A 19005-nucleotide genomic window follows, 5' to 3' on the forward strand; every position below is an offset into this window, starting at 1 on the left:
GCTGCTGTTGCTGGTCCAAGAACCACTCTGAGTAACCAAGGGTGAAAGGACTGATCCTTGAGAAACCACCATAGATACAGGTGGAGGAAAAGAAGCCAACAGAAAGAACAGGAGCGGAAAGATAGAAAGATGACACAGTATTATAAGTGTCATGGGGGATGTGGGACGGTTGAGATACCACACTCTGTGGAATGACCAAGGTGAAGAGGAATGGAGAAAATCTAGTTATGGAGTAACCATTGGTGACCTTCAAGAGGTCAGTTTCTGTGGAGGGAATAGAACTTGGATTATGGGAAGTTAAGCATTAATGATCTGTGAGATAGTGGAGTTATAGTTGGAATTGGATCATGCAAAATGTTGGTATCCAAAGGAACTAAGGAGATGGGATGATAGCAGACAGTATGTAAAGTGGAGGACATTGCTCCATCATTTACTAGGTGAGAGACTGGGAATGTGGGCACACATGGATTTGGTACATGAGCACATACCAAAAGATAGAGATGACCATATGTAGATTTCTGCAGAAAGGGGAATATAACAGGATTTATGGAAGATGCTGGAGAGACAGGAAATAATTGAGGAAAGAAGTTGGAGATAGGATTGAAGGCACCAGTTAAAGAAAAAAAGAAAATACATTTTTCTCTAATACAGAAAGAAAGAAAAGTAATCAGGCTGTGGTCAAGATGGTGCAGTGGGTTCATGCTTTAGTGCACCTCCTCTGCTCCAAACACATTGCAGAGACAGAAAAATATAAGAACACATAGCTGGGCCTAAGACCCAGCTATGTGGGCCTAAGAGCAAGATAAGTAACCTGATGGGTCAGAAATAGTACAGAAACAAAAGGTTGATGAGCAGAGCTACATTCATTCTCAGGCTGGGCTCCAAGTCTGGAGGCAAAAAGTAAGGACAGAAATTTAGCTCTCAAGGGTCCTGCACAACTATATGTGGTCCAGATTGTCAAGGGATCAGGGCTAGAATCGCTGCTTGAAGCCATGGGTTGGGGACAGGCTTCCACATTGATGAAAAGAGTCTGAAAAAATAGTGTTGCCAACCCCTATCTGAGAGTACAGCTAATAGGAATCTCTGAACCTAAGGAGGTAGGGGAGAGAGGTAAAGATGTAACCATGAGATGATGAACTGACTTAAGCCACTCACCTAGCTGAAGACTGTTCTGCTATATCCCATTGCAAATCAGTATGGAAGGGAGAAACTATTCAACATGAGGAATAATAAAGTTATATTATTACCTCATACCAGTCACACAATAAGTTATAAATTCTGGTTGAAATTTAGAAGTAGAACTTTTTGTTTTCAGCAGCTTTTTATTTTAAAATGGTATCACCCTTTAGGGGCCCCAAGCCATCATTATAGGATGGGTTTGGAATTGAAGTTCTAAGAGCCTTGGTGGAGGCAGAAATAACAACAACAACACCAAAAACGTTAGACAATGATGACTGAACACAAAAGGAAAAGAGGGAAAAAAAACCCTTCCTACTCAAAATGAACTACAATCCAACATTATGAACCATGTAGAAAAAAAAAAAACAGTTAATAATAAAGATGTTTGTTATCCTGACTTTCACTCAACTATGTTCTGGATATTCTACCCAATGCAATAAGACAAGAAAAGAAATATAAGAATTGTGGAAAGACATACGACCATCTTTTTGTGAATGATATGATCATCCTACATAGAATATCAAAAGGTATTTGTAAAGCTAGACCAAGTTAGAGAGCTCAGCAACGTTACTAATACAAGATCAGTAAACACAAATTAATATATTCCCTAAACACAGTTAGAAAATTTAACTGAAAACAAATCACACTTACAATAGCAAAAATGAAATAAAACAAAAAAAGGCAAAAAAATATAAATTCTACAAAGGATATGCAATATCTTCTAGAAAATACAAGACAATATTAAGAGTATAAAAGAAGAATTAGTAAATGGAGCATATATCTTGTTCATAAATAGGAAGAACCAATATAATGAAGATGTTGATTATCCCCCAAGTTTATAAATTAAATACACTCCCAATAAAAATCCCAGCAGGGTTTTTGAAGACACTTGCTTGATAAGCTTATTCTATAATTTATATGAGAGAATGAAAGACAAAGAATAGCCAAGGTATTTTTTTAAAGGAGGGTTGAGGAGATTTGCTCTCATAGACAAAAAGACTTATTGTAAAGTTCTAGTAATTAAGATGGGGAGACAAATAGGCCAAAGTATAATAATATTTTTTTAGCACTCAGAAAACATACATGTGTATGTATGTAGATATATAGATAGACAAACAAACAGAAAGATGTCTGGCTATGTGTGTATTTTTGATGTGTCACTGCAAATCAGTATGAAAGGGAGAATTTATTCAATAAAACCACATGAGGAAAAATAATCTCATACCAGCCACACAATAAATTATAAATTCTGGGTGAAATTTAAAAGTAGAACTTTTTGCTTTAGATAAGGTTTTTGTTTTAAAATACTTTTAGATATACAGGAATGTTGCAACAAGAATGCAGAGAATTCTCTTATACCTCTCACTCAGTTTTCTCTATTGTAATCATCCTAAATCACCATGACACATTTGTCACAACTAAGAAGCCAACTTTGGCATGTTATTGTTAACTAAACTCAATACTTCATTCTGATTTCACCAGTTTTTCCTCAAATGTCCGTTTTCTGTTTCAGAATCCCATCCAGAATACCACATTACATTTAGTTATCATGTTTCTTTAACCTCATCTGATCTGTGACAGTTTCTCAGACTTTCCTTGTCCTTGATTACCTTGACAGTTTTGAGGTCAGATTTTATGCAGAATGCCTCCCAATTTAATCTTGTTGGTTGGGGTCATGAGTTTTGGGGAGGAGGACCACAGAGATGCGTGCTGCCCTCATCACATCATATCATGCTTATCACATGACATCACTGAATATGCTAGCCCTGATCACCTGGCTGAGACCAGGATTCTCCACTGTAAAGTTACGTTTTCCCCTTGCCATACTCTTTGGAAGTAAGCTGATAAACACAGAACACAAGGTGGGGAGTTAAGCTCCATTTCCTTGAGTGAGGAGACTCTACATAAATTTTTGGAATTCTTCTCTAAGAGAGATTGTTAAATATAGTACTTTTAGAGGAGAAGAGTATATCCTTTGACATTGAGGGGGGAAAATCTTAAGATACAGATTATAAATAACATAAAGGGAAAGATTAATGCATTTGTCTACATTAATTTTAAAAAATCTATATAAGATACCATATACAAAGGTAAAAGATAAACCATCGACTGAGAGAACATAATTCCAATGCATACAGCCAACAAAGAATTTACATGCAGAATAAATAACAAACTCCCACAAATAAAAAAGACCAACTTATATACAACGTATGTATGTATGTATAGATATATATAGTATGTGTATGTACATATTATATATTATTATATAGGTAATGTATATCCACACATACACACATAATATACATAATGCACACACATGTATAACACACACACACACAACACAATGAAGAAAGTATAGGAAGAGACACTTCACAGAACAGGAAACTGCAATTGAGATGATGTGAACCTCAGCAGTAATCAGGGAAATGCACCTTAAAGCTACAAGAAGATAACATCTACCACACATCAGATAATATCATATGTGGAGATACAGGGTTAGACGTTCATCCATTTAGTGATCATAGAAATATGAGTTGGTCCCATCACTTTGGGGAAATGTTTAGCAATACAGTGAAGGATTTCTATACACTAAATTATAGGGATATCCTCTAAAGCCATTCTTCTGAAACATTTTTTTGTGCTTGTTAAAATGAAGATGTTGATTCACTGAGGTGTAAGAGTCTCCATTTCTACCAAACTCCTAGCTGATGCTGATGCTGGTCTACATGCCCATAGTTTGAGTAACAAGCCTCTAGAGGTCAGCAAACAGTGGCCTGTGGGCCAAGGCCCAAATCTGGTTCCTGTCTGTTTTTACCATTGAAGTTTTATTGAAACACATTTGTTTGTTTCTGTGTTGTCTATGGCTGCTTTCAGACTACAATGAGAGAATTTAGTAGCAGCAACAGAGACCGTATGATTTGTATAAAGCCTAAAATAGTATTTATTATCTGAGCCTTTACAGGAAAAGTTTGCCAACTGCTGCTCTAGAGAAACTCTCCCACATTCACGTAAAGAGACTTGTGTAATAATATTTATTGCAACTTTTTTTGGAGTAATGACAGAATGGAAATAAGTGTCATTTAGTAGAACAGACAAATAATTTGTAGTATAGTCACATGGTAGACTCCATCAGTTACAATTAATGAATGAGAACTACAAGTCTTAATGTGGATAAATCTAGAAAAAACATCCCTTGTTTTAAAATTTAAACTTAGGCAATTTTCTTACAGATATATACCTCTGCAGGCAAATTATTAAAAGATGCCTGGAAATGATCCTCATCTATTTCAGGGCAGTGATTACCTCTGGTGAGGGATTAGATTAGGAACAGGATCATGGATGCATTCATATGGGCTCACAACCATAGGTGTCATGTATTATTTCTCTCAAAAATTTGGAAAGAAGATATCAAAATGTAATAAATTGTTAATACTGGGTGGTGGGTACACAGTTTTGATAATCTCTACGCTTTCTTATTTCAGATATTTCAAACATTGGAAAAGAATAAAAAGAATCAAAAAGGGGAAAATATGCTGAATATAAAGACAAGTATTTTGAAGTGCAGGGAGGTAGTGAAGATAGAGAAAGGTTATTCATACCTGAGGCTCTCTCTCCTCTCAATTAAGCAAGAGGTATTCCGGTATTACAAATTGTCCCTTATATAGTTAATTTTGAGAATGATAAACAGGTTTTACCTGGTGACTAGTTTTACTCGATGGCTTGTGAAGTATTTTGATTCTAAGAGGTCACTTCATCCAGGCCCTGGAGTGGAAGGAATTTCCCTTTCTCTGGAACTAACATTTCACTCCTTTGATCCAAGCTCAGCTTATTGCTGGGACAATAGTGATACCAAGAGCGAAGCCCCCAAGTACATTCCTCCTCCTTTTGAGTGCAAGCCTTGCAGTATTCCTCAGGGAAGAGTCAGGAGAGCCTTCAAGATTCCTTCAGGGAAGAGCCTTTGGCTTTTGTCTGAGAATCTCAGTGTTCCATGCCCTTTTATCTCACCTAGGTGTGGATGCCCCCCCACTGTGACTTCTGCTGGCATGATTCCCTGAGCTACCTCACATTTGGGTTGCATTCAGCAGCAGCCCCCTCCCTCAGAGCATCTGCACACAGCTGGAACCAGGCTTTGCACATGGGCCAGGGCAGTCTCATCATTGATTTTCCCAGCAGTATTGAGGCAACTTTACAGGAAAAGGTGCTGTGTACTGAAGCTGGGGATCTCAGTTCAACACTCTTAGCCATGAAATATACAAGAGGGACGTTTCAGTTCCATGTACATTTGCATATCCTATAGAAGCCTTTGTAGCATGTTTGTTGTTGTAAGGATATGGGAATACTTTGAGTCAAATCATACCCCATGACATTTAACAGCTGTATTGAAAAGTCCTGCTAGCTGGCACTTGATAACCTTTGGTCAAGTGCCTGACATGTGTCAAGGAAAGTGGAAGCACAGCCAGCTGATGATACAAATACCCAAAATACCATCTTCTCACCCAACAGTAGCATTATAAGTGGTCTCTACTATGTTTTCTTCTTGGGAACCTGATTTCTGAACACAATGCCCTCTTACCCATACAGTTCAATTCCTGAACTATCTCCTCTTTCTGAGATAGGTTTATCCCTCTGATGGAGGTTTCCAGCCACTTATGTATCATTTTTAACCATAACCAGAGGAAACATAAGTTTGGTCATTATAGGGATAATCAGTGAGGCTTGCTGAGAGGGCATTCCCTGGTCTTTAATGCACAGCCCATAACCTAGTGCTGGCTTTGTTTATTGTAAAGTTTTCAACTCAAATGCCAAGACAAACCATGCAGGGATTGTAAATTAGTGAAGGGACCAGGTGGAGGATAATAGGGAGTGGTGTGGCATATGGTGAATTAGAGAACACATGCCCTGTCTAAATAGAGTGGCCACCACTTTTCTCTAGCTGATTATCATTGTGCAGAAATGCTGGCCCAACATTGACAGAACTCTTGGATTTTTAAGGGAAGCTAGAAATAGGGATATTTTAAATGTAAAATCTTCCAACTTTTAGATGTTGGCAACTAATTCAAAAATTTTTTTAAAATCACGCTAAAATGAGACACAACCCAGAGCCACAGATGGCCCATTGGTTAGGTTTGCAACCTCAGAATAACAGAGGAAATGATCTGAGAGCTTTAAGTAAGATAGTTTGCGGCCAGCAAGTCTAGGCATTTGGGTCTCACCCACGTGGCTCAGTGCCACCATCTTTTTACTGAATCTGATGGCAGGAAAGAACTTAGATTGAGAACAACAATAGCCACATCAGGAGGCAAAGGTACAGAACCATGTAACAACAGTCATAACCTGGGACCACTGGGGCTCTTTGATGACCTTCTTCCCATGACCTTAGAGAGGTCACCATACAGGCAGCAAACGAAGCAAGCGACATTTATGAGGGACATTTTCTTTACCGTAATGTACCTTTTCCTGTCACTTCTTGTTCACATAGTGACCCAAGGGGAGAGTGCTGGGGAGAGAGCAATTCTGGGCTCCATACTTGGCCTCCCAGGAGGATTCTCATATTCTACACTCTTGCTCTAGGTGTCACTATGTTCTGAATAATTGCTCTTCTCTACAAATTCATGATTATCTCTCTTTCATCAGGTTTACTTTTCATCCTTCTTAAGCTGAACTCCCAGAAGTAACATCAAAATGAAGGGGTCAATGTCTAGATAGAGTTTGGGATTCTTTACTTGGTAGGTCCTAATACAAACCAAGTGGTAGGTGTGGCTGGCTAACACTTGCAGAAAATGAGGCAGCGTGGGAAAGGGTTGGGCTGGGCATCTACTGGAGGAGGCAGTGGCGGGGCATGGGGGGTGCTCGGCTCCCTGGTAGGGAAGCTGTTAGTGAGGAAGGAACACTGTAGCCCTCCAGCCAGGCCTTGCAGAAGGAGCCGGAGGTAAAGCCCTGCTTCCCCTGGAGAATGTCCCCATCACTGCGGCCTTGACCTCCATTTCTGCCTCCTTTTCCGTACATTGATTTTCAACAAATGGAAGCCATATTGCAAAGCAGTTAATTATAAGGCGTTTAAGGTTATGAAAAACTTGGTTCAATATTCAATATCAGACCCTGCCACAAAGTGTACTTGGGTTTCTTTTAAAAATATATATTACTGAGCCTCAGTTTTCCCACATGTAAAATAAAGTTAATAATATCAACTTTTAAAAGATATTGGAGGGACTTCCCTGGTGGTCCAGTGGTTAGGACTCTGTGCTTCCACTGCCAGGGCCTGGGTTCAATCCCTGATCGGGGAACTAAGATCCCGCAAGCTGCGTGGTGCAGCAAATAAAATAAAATAAAATAAAATAAAATAGAGATACTGAATTATCTGTAAGCAGTGCCTGGCACCATCACTAACTTATGTAGGTCTTTGGATTCCAGGGTGATCAGTGATGCATTGGATGGTAAGGCTGTTATAGCCGGGCATTGCTTGAGTCTCCCTTCTTTAGCCCATGCCTGCCCACAGCATGCTTCAAGACATTTCACATCTTCTCACCCCTTGGGGAATGGTGTAGAGGGTATGGCTAGAATGCCCCCTGACTGGGGTGGGGTACAACGCAGGCTCCCCACCCTGACATCTATCCTGTGGACCCCTCCTGCTCTCACTCTCTCTCTGGACAAGGATCTCAGTTTCTCTGTGCCTCTGATTCCCTATGATTAAGCCACCCATGACCTCAGTGCCAGGACTCCTGTGTATATCAACCTCCTCTTTCTCACAGCCAATGCTATGTAAATGCTAAGCGTTTCTGTGATGTAGCAATTTTAAGAGGATGAATGAATACATTTGACGAGGGAATGTTGAGAAATAATCCAATAGGGCTCCATTTGGTATTGGGCCTTTTATCAAGGCCATAACCCAAACCCACTTTATGGGGTTAGGGAATAAAATTACCATGTCGGATAACAAAACGGAAGAAGCAGGGACAGAAAGGGAGGCCTTGAGGATCCAAAGTCAAATGAGTGTGTACACAGAAGATGCAAGGGAAGTTCTCACTGGTGGGTGCTGGAAAGCTGGTAGCGCTAGACTTCCAAGGCCAGAGCAAGAGAGTGGGGCTGGGATGAAACCCCAGAGAGGGTGAGATGATTAGGATTTACAAGATTGTCAGAAAAACAGAGAGGTGTGAAGGTCTAGGCCATCCTTTGTGTTGCACGGCCATAGAAGCCAGCCCTTCTCTTGCTGCAGTGAATATTAAAGAACTTGCCCTTGAAGATTTAACCGGCTTTTGGCCCAATGGGATTGGCTCCGAAAGCTTTCATCCAATTCTCTGGGTGCTTAGCACCCCCTAGCCTCTTCCTTCACAGCTTCCCTCCCTTCCCAAAACGATCCCAGAGTCTCTGGCTTGCTTCTCAGGAAACATACACCTAGACAGTCCCTGAAGACCAGGCTCTGTTCTGAATTACAGAGGGCCTACGAGTAGCTTTGTGCTGGATGACTCTGGGGACAGCTGTTGACAGATGGAGGAAAAGGTTAGACGTGAGGGTCCATGGGCCACTGGGGGGCGAGGCTTTCTTCAGAAGTGCATTTGCTCCTCTTTGGCCTTTCCTCCAGCCATCTCTCCCTTTCCCAGTCCAGGTCCATGGTGGTCCTTGTCCCCCCTGCCCTCCCCCGAGCATGTGCCTTTTCCTTCCTGCTCTGGGGTTGTTCTGAGTGAAAGGGGGAGGAATGGAGGATTTTGGAGCGGTGCCTCTTATGCTATAAGGCTTCAGCATTTAGAATCTTGGAAAGGCTCCACGTGGGAAAGAGTTCCAGAGAAAACAAACTTCAGATCCCGGCTCATATGGGAAAAGGCTCATGTTCACGGAGGTGGCTTCAGGGACCTTGGCAGAGGCTTGGCCCCTGCCTTTAATGGATCCGACATGGAGCCTTCCAGGGCCCACGATGCTGCATGGCCTTCAAGGGAGATTTCACTCACGAGCTATGATGCCTCTTTCATAGGACTTAGAGTTGTCAGGTTTCTAGGGAACCAACAGCTTTTGTCGTTCTGTTTATGCCCTAACTGTGGCAAGAACGATTTCAAGGGGCCAAACACCCCGTCTCTTCTCCTCTTCATTCCCCCTTGTCATGTTGTTCCCTCTTGGAGAGTAGCTGAATTTCTTTTCTAGGAGAGAAGGGGCCAAAAAGGTGGTCTCAAGACCTGTGGGATCATCAGCTCAGTTCATAGGAATCTTCCTTCCAGCCCCAGAAATGGCATTGACAAAAGCAGTGATGGCCACAAGTTCAGGATTCCCCCGGCCCAAGAAGAGGGATGGGGGGAAGGGTAAGCATGTAGGGAAAGGTTGGACAGAGTTTATGGTGATCCCCTCATGCAGTTCCTTAATGCCACTGTGTGATACTCAGAGGACCATGTATCTAGATTTTATGCCTAAAATAAAGCAGGTGCCCCTACAGGTAAAGCAGTGTGAGTACAGGAGCTGGGAACACCTGGATTTCTGTTTCTGGCCTTGTGCACTTAAGAAAAATACTTCCCCATGTCTTTGCACATGGGGCTCAATACTGACCATTAATTCCCCCATGTCTGCCTCTTCTGCCAGGGGTCTTTTCAAACATAGACAATCATGGGATATTAAACTTGAAGGACAATAGAGATCATCTAGTCCCATCAACTCACTATATATATGAGGAACCTGAGGTCCAGAGTGGGGAAGTGTCTTACCCAAGGTCACATGGTGAGTTACCTCCTTTGACGTCTTTGTATGCAGTACAGACCCCCTGTCCCCCTCACCAATTTTAATTCTTAAGATCTTAAGACCTCATGAAGTTTCTGTAGGTCCCAGAGGATTCAGGGATGACTAGGTGCCTAGTGTGGGATTGGTACTAAAATCCCTTAGGTGAGGGAACTCTTCCAGGCCAGGATACTTCACAGGGCCTAGGTGAGGCATCTGGTACAAGAGAGAGAGGGACCATGGCCTGGAGAGAAACAATGGAGTCACAGACCCTCTAGACCAATGGCCTGCCTTCCCCCTGCCTCAGACCCAAGAGAGCCCTTGTCCTGGGTTAGTACAGTGATGCTAGCACAGAAACATCTCAAGTTGAAACCAAGTCTCCCTCTAAACATGACCTCATCGGTGAGGAACATTCCTCCATCTCCACAATCTAACCCCGCTCCCTGCAGAAGGAGGGCACCCAGCATCCAAGATGACTCAACTCTGTTTTGATCGTAATATGTCCTCAGAATGAGGAGGGGAAAGCCTCAGTGCTACCAACTCGATCTCTCCCCATGATAGCCTCAACGTCTAGCTGCCCATTACGCTCTTCACATACCTGCACACAGCTTTCCTAAAAAGACTGGCTTACTCCTATCTTGTCTGCACACGCACGTAAACACCCACACACTTATTTTATAGACATTATTTTAATCCGGGGTTGACTGGAAAACCTCCTTCTGGAGATTTGATCAGGAGCACCCAACGTCTCTGGACATCCTAATTCCGTCCATGGCAGTGTGGGCCAGAGAGGAGCTGAGCTATCATGGAAGCCCTCCTTGCTTGAGGCTGCCCGTGGCTTGATGGCCACCAATGCTACCCCTCCAGGGTATTCCATCCCCTATGAGACTTGGAATTATGGGAGGGCTGAGAGATCAGCCATCATTGCACTGACTGGGTGAAATGAAAGGAAAAAGTGAAGGAGAAGGAGTTTATAGTCTTGGATGTACAGTGCCCCCAACCTGGTGCAGTCAAAGGTGGTTCACATTATCCCAGCTCCTAGGATTAGAAATGGCCCTCAGGTATCCCTTAAGAATGTAAGGTCTGGAGAGCAATCTCCTCCCACCCCTTTGCCCCCCAGGCACCCTAGCGATTATGCCCTGTTCCCACCTCCCTCTCAAGCTCATCATCAGGGCCTCCTCCTACTTAGATGAGGCTGCCCCTCCCCTCCTCTTCCAGGACAATCCAAGGCCAAGCCCCCAAACGTTTTGCTCACGTCCCTTCCTCGGTCCAGTGGAGGCTGCAGCAAAAGTGGAGTGTTTCCAGTTTCTCTGACCATGCTTGGTTTTAAGTTAATCCCCTCCTCCTATCCTTCCCTTTTGCTGAGAATTCATTTGGCTGTTCCCAATATATCTGTATCCGTATCCCGTATCTCCAGTTCTTCCCCCTACCTTTCAGGCTCCCTGTCTGTTTCCCCTTCTAGTTTTGATCTTCTTTGGGGGTTTTGGTTTTTACTTTATTTTGCTTTTTCTGTTTTTCTGTTTTTTTGTTTTTGTGTTTTATAGGTTTCAGAGAAATTATGTTGAATCCAATAAGCCTTCCCGGACATTCCAAGCCTCTTAACCATGGCATCTATGTTGAGGATGTCAATGTTTATTTCAGCAAAGGACGTCATGGCTTTTAAAAACTCCTTTTAAGCCTCCCTGTTTTGATGTCACCTTGGTAGGCTGGGTCCTCTGAGAGGTTGGAAGCTCTAGGCATGGTTCTGTTTGGATCCGGGGATGCTAAGTAGAAACTACACAAGCCGCCGGTGCCCCTGCATCCTTTATCACCACCAAGACGGGTGTTTGCCCCCATCCGCCACTGGCAGGGTTGCCCTTTCCCTCCAATCATCACTGTGCTCCTTTTTTTCTGGCCTCCAAGGCAGCTCCTGCCATCATCTTAAGAGCCAATAAAGAGAATTAAAAACCTGTGCACCAGGAACCATCTCTTAAACACACTAGCCATTCTCTTGCTTTCCACAAACAACCCAACCACCACGAGAAAGCCTGATGAAGTCCAGCCGTGCTCCGGCCTCACTTTCCCCGCTTGGAAGCGTGGGGTCTCCCTGGCTCTCCCTAGGATACCAGGCCATCCTCTTAGTGACCTCGTCGCCCTGCAGCCTCCCGTGGGGAAGAACATCTAAGCAGAGGTGGAGACGGCGCGGTGAGAGGAGAGGGAGCCAGGCCCAAGTATTGGCACCAGATTAGGTCTCAGAGGAAAGAATGGAAACCAATCATTTTCTATATATATATATATTTTTTGGTGGAGAAAACCATACCTTTTTTTTGGACACACTTTCCCCCTACTTCCTCTTCTCTCTGGAACGGCTCACAGTGAGTGGTATTAGAAAACTCCTTGGAGAAGAGGATTTCTCCAGGGCTCCTTCTTGGCCCCTAGATCTGCAGTTCCGACAAGCTTTGGCTGCAGGAGGTCTTGCCTGTGAATTGGGCATCCCGCTAGGACCACAAGGGACCAAGGGAATCAGGGACCAAGGCCCTTCCTGCTGTTCCATGATCCCGGGATTGGCTCTCTTCCCCCACTTTTACTTATTCTTGACTCTGAGAACTTTTGGCACCCAATGGAATCACCATTTCAAGGCCAAGATGAACTGAAGGGGAAGAGAAGTAAAAATTGGCCTCCTCCAGCCCCTCTCATGGCTCCAATGGAAGTGTCATCCCGTTCTCTGGTCAATATATGTGTTTACTTTGCTTGCTTTGACTCATGCCTTACTCCATGGCCACCCTCTCCCAAAGAGGGAGGTTCGTTTCCCCGATTTTCAACTTGATCCACTGGGGAGAGGGAAAGGGATGCTTCTCCCCCTGCTTCAATAGGAAAGGTACAGTGGTAGGGCCTGAACCTCTCCCAGATTTGCTGCCATGTTGGCTGAGTGGACTTCGGGCTTGGCCTAGTTCCTCCGCCACCCCATGGTGCCTCCGTTGTAGGGGGTCAGCACAGGCTGCCCCCTTGAGGGTGGAGCATGGAAGAGGGGGCCAACCATGGGGAGCTCGTAGGACAAAATGGTGGTGGTTTTAACCCACTAAGTTTTGGAGTGATGATGCACAGTAATAGATAATAGATTCTCTGCCTTGGGAAATTTCCCTGGGGGTTAGGATTCCCACTTAGGGCTTTAGGTCCTGAGTCCTGTGGATCGTGGTTCTTCACGTCGGGTTCCCAGCCTGATTCTGCAGACACCTCCATGGGCTTTAAAAATGCAGAGCTTTCCAAGTTCTTGCCCAGTATCTGGGGTGGCCTCCCAGGCACCTGAATGTTCAGAGTATCACACGGGGATTCAGGTTCTCTCCAGGACCTAGAAGTGTGTTTATTTAGCCCCCCCGCCAGCTCCCCGCCATCCTGCTCCCCATTGCTTCATGTCTGGCTGTTCCCCATTGTGTCCTGCCAACCCTTTGGGCCAGGGCCCCCTCCTGAGTGTGGCTTTAAGGAGTAAGCTTGAGGATGATGTCTTTTAATTATTGTAAATCATTACCTCATTTCCAGCCTCCCAGGCTCCATCCATCCCAGCATCTTTTATTCTGCCGTTTTCCTCACCTTGTGCTATGACCATGGGGCGTTGTGTTTCCGCAGAGACATATAGGAGTGTTCAGTGTATAGTTTCTTAATAAACACTTTATTTTCTAATGAAATGACTGGATCAGACCTCTTATTTGGCAATTTTGCAAAGAATATTAAAGATACATAGAAATTTCAGGCTACCCTGTTTTTTAATTCCCCCCTATTTTACTATTGCTCTTTTAAAGAAGTTTCTTAGCCAAGTCCTGTTCGCAAAGGATTTTACAATCTGTTCCATTGGTTGCTTTCACTGAGACCCCTCCAGATACAGGCTGAGTCTATACAGTGAAGTGTTTCCTCATCTTACTGAGAAAGAATTAGAGGCACAGAGAGTTGAATGGTTCACTCAGGTACACACAGCACAAGAGACAGAAGCCAGGTTCAAACCTGACTCTTTCAGATACAACTCAGGTTACTGAGACCCTTGTCTCCTTGGTGGCTGGGGACTCTTCTACTGTCCGAACAGCCAAGGCTTATGGAGATTCTTTCTTCAGAGCTGATGTGTAAGGGGGTCTGGGAGTGGGGTTGAGGGATCCTTTATCTTTGGTGCACCAGTAAGCCAATGTAATTTTTCCCTTGGTTGGAGTGGTTTTATATCTCCCTTATGGATCTTGGGGAAGTGACCTTGCCCAGAGGAAGATGGGGGGTCTGGGCTTGCAGGCCAACCTGCCGATCATCCAGAGACCACCCCCGCCCCTCCCCACCCCAGACACATACACACTAAGGTAGGCCAAACTCTCATGTCAGGTCTCATGTGGGCTACCAGAAAAGGAGAGGCAGAAGAGTCCTGGGGTCCTACTGAGGCTAAAATGCTTAGATGAGCTGTCTGTATCTGTCTGCCCTTGGTTCCTGGGCCCTGACCCAGCTAGAAGGGTTGAAATGCCTTCTGTAACTTACAATGTCTTCCTTTTAGGAGGAAGGGACTTTGTATGTAGGAGATTTGGAACAAGAGAGGAGGTCGGGGGCTGGGAGGATTTTGACCCTTCCCTTGGTCTCAGTAGGCTTTTTTTGGGCTTCTAACTTAGGAAGTAAAGATGAGGCATGCAGAAGTAAGGTGGGTGAGCTCAAGGTGGAAGTCCAACAGGGATTGATTCGGCTAGGTTGGTGCTTTTTCTACTTACCCTTACTCAATCTCTTATTTAAGCTTGGTTTGAGCCCTCACCTCACCTCACCCCCAATGGAAGCTCCTTTTCTATAGAGTGGCCTGGGTAAGGGGTTGCCCCAGCTCCACATTCTCCTGTTCTCAAGGGTTCCAGGATTGGACCAGGGATGCCCCAAGTGTTGAGACTGTCTTTGGGACCATCAGGCTGCATGGATTCTAGGGAGAATTTCATTATTAATAAGTAGAGATATTTAAGTTTTGTTTTATCAGGATGCGTAGAGACTGCCAATGCATGGGAGAAAAGATGATGAATAGAAACGGCCCCTGGGAAGATGGGAAAGAAAAGCACCCATCCTCAGGAGGAAGGATCAGCCACATGGAGGGAGAGCTGTCCTGGTGCAGCAGGAGGAAGAGGAAAAGATGAGGGTTTAGAGGTTTGGGGTGGGCAGGGGAATGAGAGAGTTCTTGTCTGGTGGCTTCTATTTTGCCTATAAAGTGTAATGCAAGGCCTTGTGCTGCAAGTGAGAACATCTAAGAGCGTTGAGAAGGTCTAAAGCAGCAGAAGAGACCATGGCAGATGGCAGGGAAGCATGAAAAAGTTGCCGGGAGGAATGAGGACTGGCTGAGACTGGGCAGCTGTGTTGAGTGTCCAGGACTCTGTTTCCCATGCTTTCCTGCTGGGCCCTGAAGTCCCATGGCATCTACACCAACGTTAGAGGCTCTGGGGCAGTCAGAGCTGGCACAGGGGAGGCCTGGAGAGTGGAACTCAGCCCACCAAGGATACTGGCTTGGACTGGCTTCAGGCAGGGAGGTGCAGGGGACCAACAAGACCTGTAGCTCTGTTTGGAATCTCACCCACAGGATTTCACTGTGGCTTTCTTGGACTTGAGCTTACATTTTGGTCTTAGGGGATTTCGTGGCAAAGGTTCAATCCATGAACCCAGTGTGCTTGCCATGTGCTCTCTGGATTTTCATTCTGGAAGGAGTGATTGAGGGCCCCTGGTTCTGAACCCTATTCCCTGAAGCTCAGAGGGTGGGGAACTCACTGTACCCTTAAGAAGCTGTAGGACAGTGGTCAACTCAGTTGTAGGGCCTTCCAGGGACATGCTCTGGAGAGGACCTGAGTCTTTCCTTAGGGTTGTGTGGCCAGATCCTAGAACTGGTTACCAAGCTCCAAAGAATGGGCTTTCCTGGGGAGCATTAGTAACAATCATTATGTCGAACTTATGAAGCACCTATTCAGCGCCAGGCACATCTGACCCATGAGGAAGCTGAAGCTCAGAAAGAGTTAGTAATCACTAGGCCAGGTTTTCACAGCTGTGAGTGGCAGAGCCAGGACTGACATGGGGTCTCTTTGACCTCCTGGTGCTCTTGGCTGTTCAGCTGCCCCCACAGAGCAGCCCATCTTCTGCTCCTGGAAAGCTGCAGCCCTGGGGTCTCCACAATCATAGCCTCCCCCTGGCTCCCTAGATGAAGTCCTTCAGGGGTCTTTGGGGCTAGATGCTATCCCTAACTTCCTCCTGGAAACACCCGAACAGGGTGATTTTGAAAAGAACATCTGCCAGGCTCCTTCTTCACCTATTCTAGCATTTAGCGACCCTTGATGCCTGAAAGTGTGGTTGTTCTTACATCTAAGATGAATCATCTGGTTTTCAGTTGGTGAGATCCCCAAACAGACAAGGGTGGCATCTTTGATGTCAAGAAGGACTTGTTGGCTGAGACACACGTGATCCGCAAGTTGGTAGGTGAGGCTGCCCAGGTCTGGGCAAGCGTGAACAGCTTCAGGCGGGAAGGTAGTGGAAGGAAGATCCTTGCCTGACTTCTGCACCCACATCTGAACTTTCTTCACCCTTCCTCAAAGACCTCCTGGTGTGCGGAAGCTCGGCCATGTGCTTCTCACCCAGGGAAAGAGCAGATGCCAAGCATCTTCAATTCGGAAGCCAAGAAGCTGGGCTCTGGGCTACCCTGTCTCTCCCTTCTTACGTGGGAATTCTTTTCTGTAGCCAAGCTCCCAGCCACCACAACCTCCCCCTCCCCAGCCGCAGGTGTGACCTCAGCCTAGTGCTGGGCCGTGACACTTCCCTTGGCTCCGCCCAGCTCCTGCAGGTCAAGGCCAGGCCTGAGCAGAGGCTCAAGCGTCTCAGATACAGGAGCTAGACGCCAGGGAGGGTTTGATGCTGTGGAGACAGCATGGGAGCCGGCAGATCAATGCAGGGTGACTTCATTGTGTGTAGCTTCCTGGACTGCGCCAGATGCGGATTAGGCAGAGGGCCTTTGTTCCTTCAGTGTTTACCGACTCGGAGCTCCGGCTACACTCACAGGTGGCCGCCAGAGTGACTCTGAAATGGAGAGCAACGTGAGGGTAGCAGTGAGGGACAGACGGGGAGGCTTGAGGGTGAAGGGATGCTGGCTGCTCTGAGGCTCCTTTGGGAAGGACAGAGGGAAAACTCTTCAGTGTGACAGCGGAGGAGGCGACGGGGCAGCGAGGAGGGTGGGAGCTTCAGGGGAATCTGGTCTGCATCCGAATTTTCCAGGAGGCCTGAAACTCTACTCCCCCTGCACCCCTAGCTTTGCCCCACCCCTGACATCCCCACTGCACTGCTGGGGACGCGGGCGAAGCGGCCTGTGGCCTCAGTTGTCTTGGATAGCTCTGGTTCTGCATTTTGCCTTTAGAAATCCCATACCCACCCCCACCCCCCAGCCCTGCTCACCTCTCAAGAAAACCTCAGCCAAGATCTAATCATATATCCCAGAGCTAAATAAGCCTCCTTCCACCCTCCTTGAACCCAAAGTGAGTTGACGATCTCTTGCTGGCAAGAGATCAGGTTTCTCGTCTGCTTTTGCACATGGTTTGGAAATTTCATCAGGATTCTGAGGGTAGGATTTTAATCCCAATTCCTCCTTCGATAAAGTGACCCCAGTTTGCCCCTGGGACTTAAGCTCTGCTTGCTCGGGGAGGAGATTGGGTGGGTGATGAGGCCGAAGAGCTCGCTGCCTTTTCGTCTCTTTCCATCAGGACCCTGTCCCCTCCTGGGTGTGTACCTGAGAGCAGTAGCTCTTCCTTCCCCACCCCCTTTGCCTTCCAGCTGGAGGCGGATGCATTGCTCAGATAGTCTGCAGGTTTGGGGGTGGGGCATGGTGAGAACTGGAGAGAGTGAGGGAGATATTGGGGTTAGCCTTTGACTACAGCCTGTTCGGCTCCCGTGCAAGAAAGAAACAAGAAAGGCAGGAGGATCTCTGAGAAGCACAGATCCTAGAGGGACACAGAGGATGCTGATGGCTCAGATTCTGTGCCAAAGGCAATGCCAGGTCCATGCAGGTCCAGTTTGGGAAGGAATATGGAACTACTTGGGTAGAGGAGAAAGGCAGGATTTCCAAGTTCCCAGGGAAGAGCCGAGCTGTAGAGAAATCCTGACTGAGGGCTTTGGTGAGACTTTCAAGCCTGGAAAACAGGGGATGCGTGAGCTTCCTACTCAGACCAGAGGCAGCCCTGGGCTTCTCAGGATCACGTGTCTTCCCATGACCCTCTGCAAATAGGAGCCGCTTAAGGCCTCTCTGATGTCCATGAACCTGACTTTGATTTGGCTGAGAGTGGAGGGAGGGGCATGTGGCATAAGGCAGGAAGAATGGAGCTTGGCTTTTCTGAGAGGGAAAGAGCAATTCTCCCTTCACACCCTGTCTAAGAGCGATGTCAGGTGCTGTCTGAGAGTTTGGAAGGTGGGTCAGAATGGCCCACATGGCTATGGAGAAGGTTTGAAGACCAAGGGTTGAGGCTGCTTAAAGGTATGAGTTCCAGGGTTGTGTCCGACTTGTGGCTCCATCCACGTTTGAGAAACAGAGTGTCATATCAGTTCGGAAAAACCCCACCAAGCCTGACTTGGGTGAGTAATGGCGGAGGCCTTGGTGGTTGACAGTGACACCCAGCTTGTCTATGGAGCTCTCTTTCCCCCTCCCCGTTTCTACCTCCCATGTGCTGTTACCATGGCAGCAAAATGAAGCCTGGTTCGGCCTTTGGGGACCTCAGTGGAGCAACCGGCCTATTTCCCTTCAAAAGACAAGGGACAAGGCTTCCCTCTCTTGTCCCTATGTTTATTCTGCAGTGAGAAGGGCAAGGACCTAACCCCTGTAAAGTGACTTCACTGCTGTCAAATATGGCCTGGTGGTACTGCTTTTATAGAGCTCTGAAATGCCACCTACTTTTTTACTCTGAAGCACACACCAGCTTTGGTCTGTTTTGGTCCTCGTGATAGTGTTTTAAAATTGCAGTGCAATGTCCATTACGTTGCAGCGTTTGCAACAGCCTTTGGCCAAAGGTCATGTGATCCTGACTCCCAGATGGACTTCTCAGGGGAAGAGAAGGTGTGGGGCTGGGGGGAAGCGGGCCCGGGTGCTCTTGGAGGAATGACATCTGTCTACAGTCTGTGCCACGGTTCTTAGTAGCT

The 19005-nt window shown here is 46.0% G+C and overlaps 1 protein-coding gene across 4 annotated transcripts in view; it reads left to right on the top strand.

The window, feature by feature from the left end:
* NTRK3 (neurotrophic receptor tyrosine kinase 3) overlaps positions 1-19005 on the top strand; it is a 373167-nt gene that overhangs the window by 275215 nt on the left and 78947 nt on the right. Inside the window, exons 13-14 of one of the 4 annotated variants that reach the window (XM_061179968.1) lie at positions 9742-9876; positions 11418-13497. The exons of 2 other annotated variants lie outside the window; for them this stretch is intronic. In XM_061179968.1, the coding sequence (XP_061035951.1) occupies positions 9742-9876; positions 11418-11536 (254 nt within the window). In that variant the 3' untranslated portion in view covers positions 11537-13497. Of the gene's footprint in view, positions 1-9741; positions 9877-11417; positions 13498-19005 lie in introns of those variants that run through there. One more of the 4 variants, XM_061179969.1, reaches the window with a different exon arrangement.

Source organism: Eubalaena glacialis, chromosome 2 (genome assembly GCF_028564815.1).
Source record: "Eubalaena glacialis isolate mEubGla1 chromosome 2, mEubGla1.1.hap2.+ XY, whole genome shotgun sequence".
NCBI lineage: Eukaryota > Metazoa > Chordata > Mammalia > Artiodactyla > Balaenidae > Eubalaena > Eubalaena glacialis.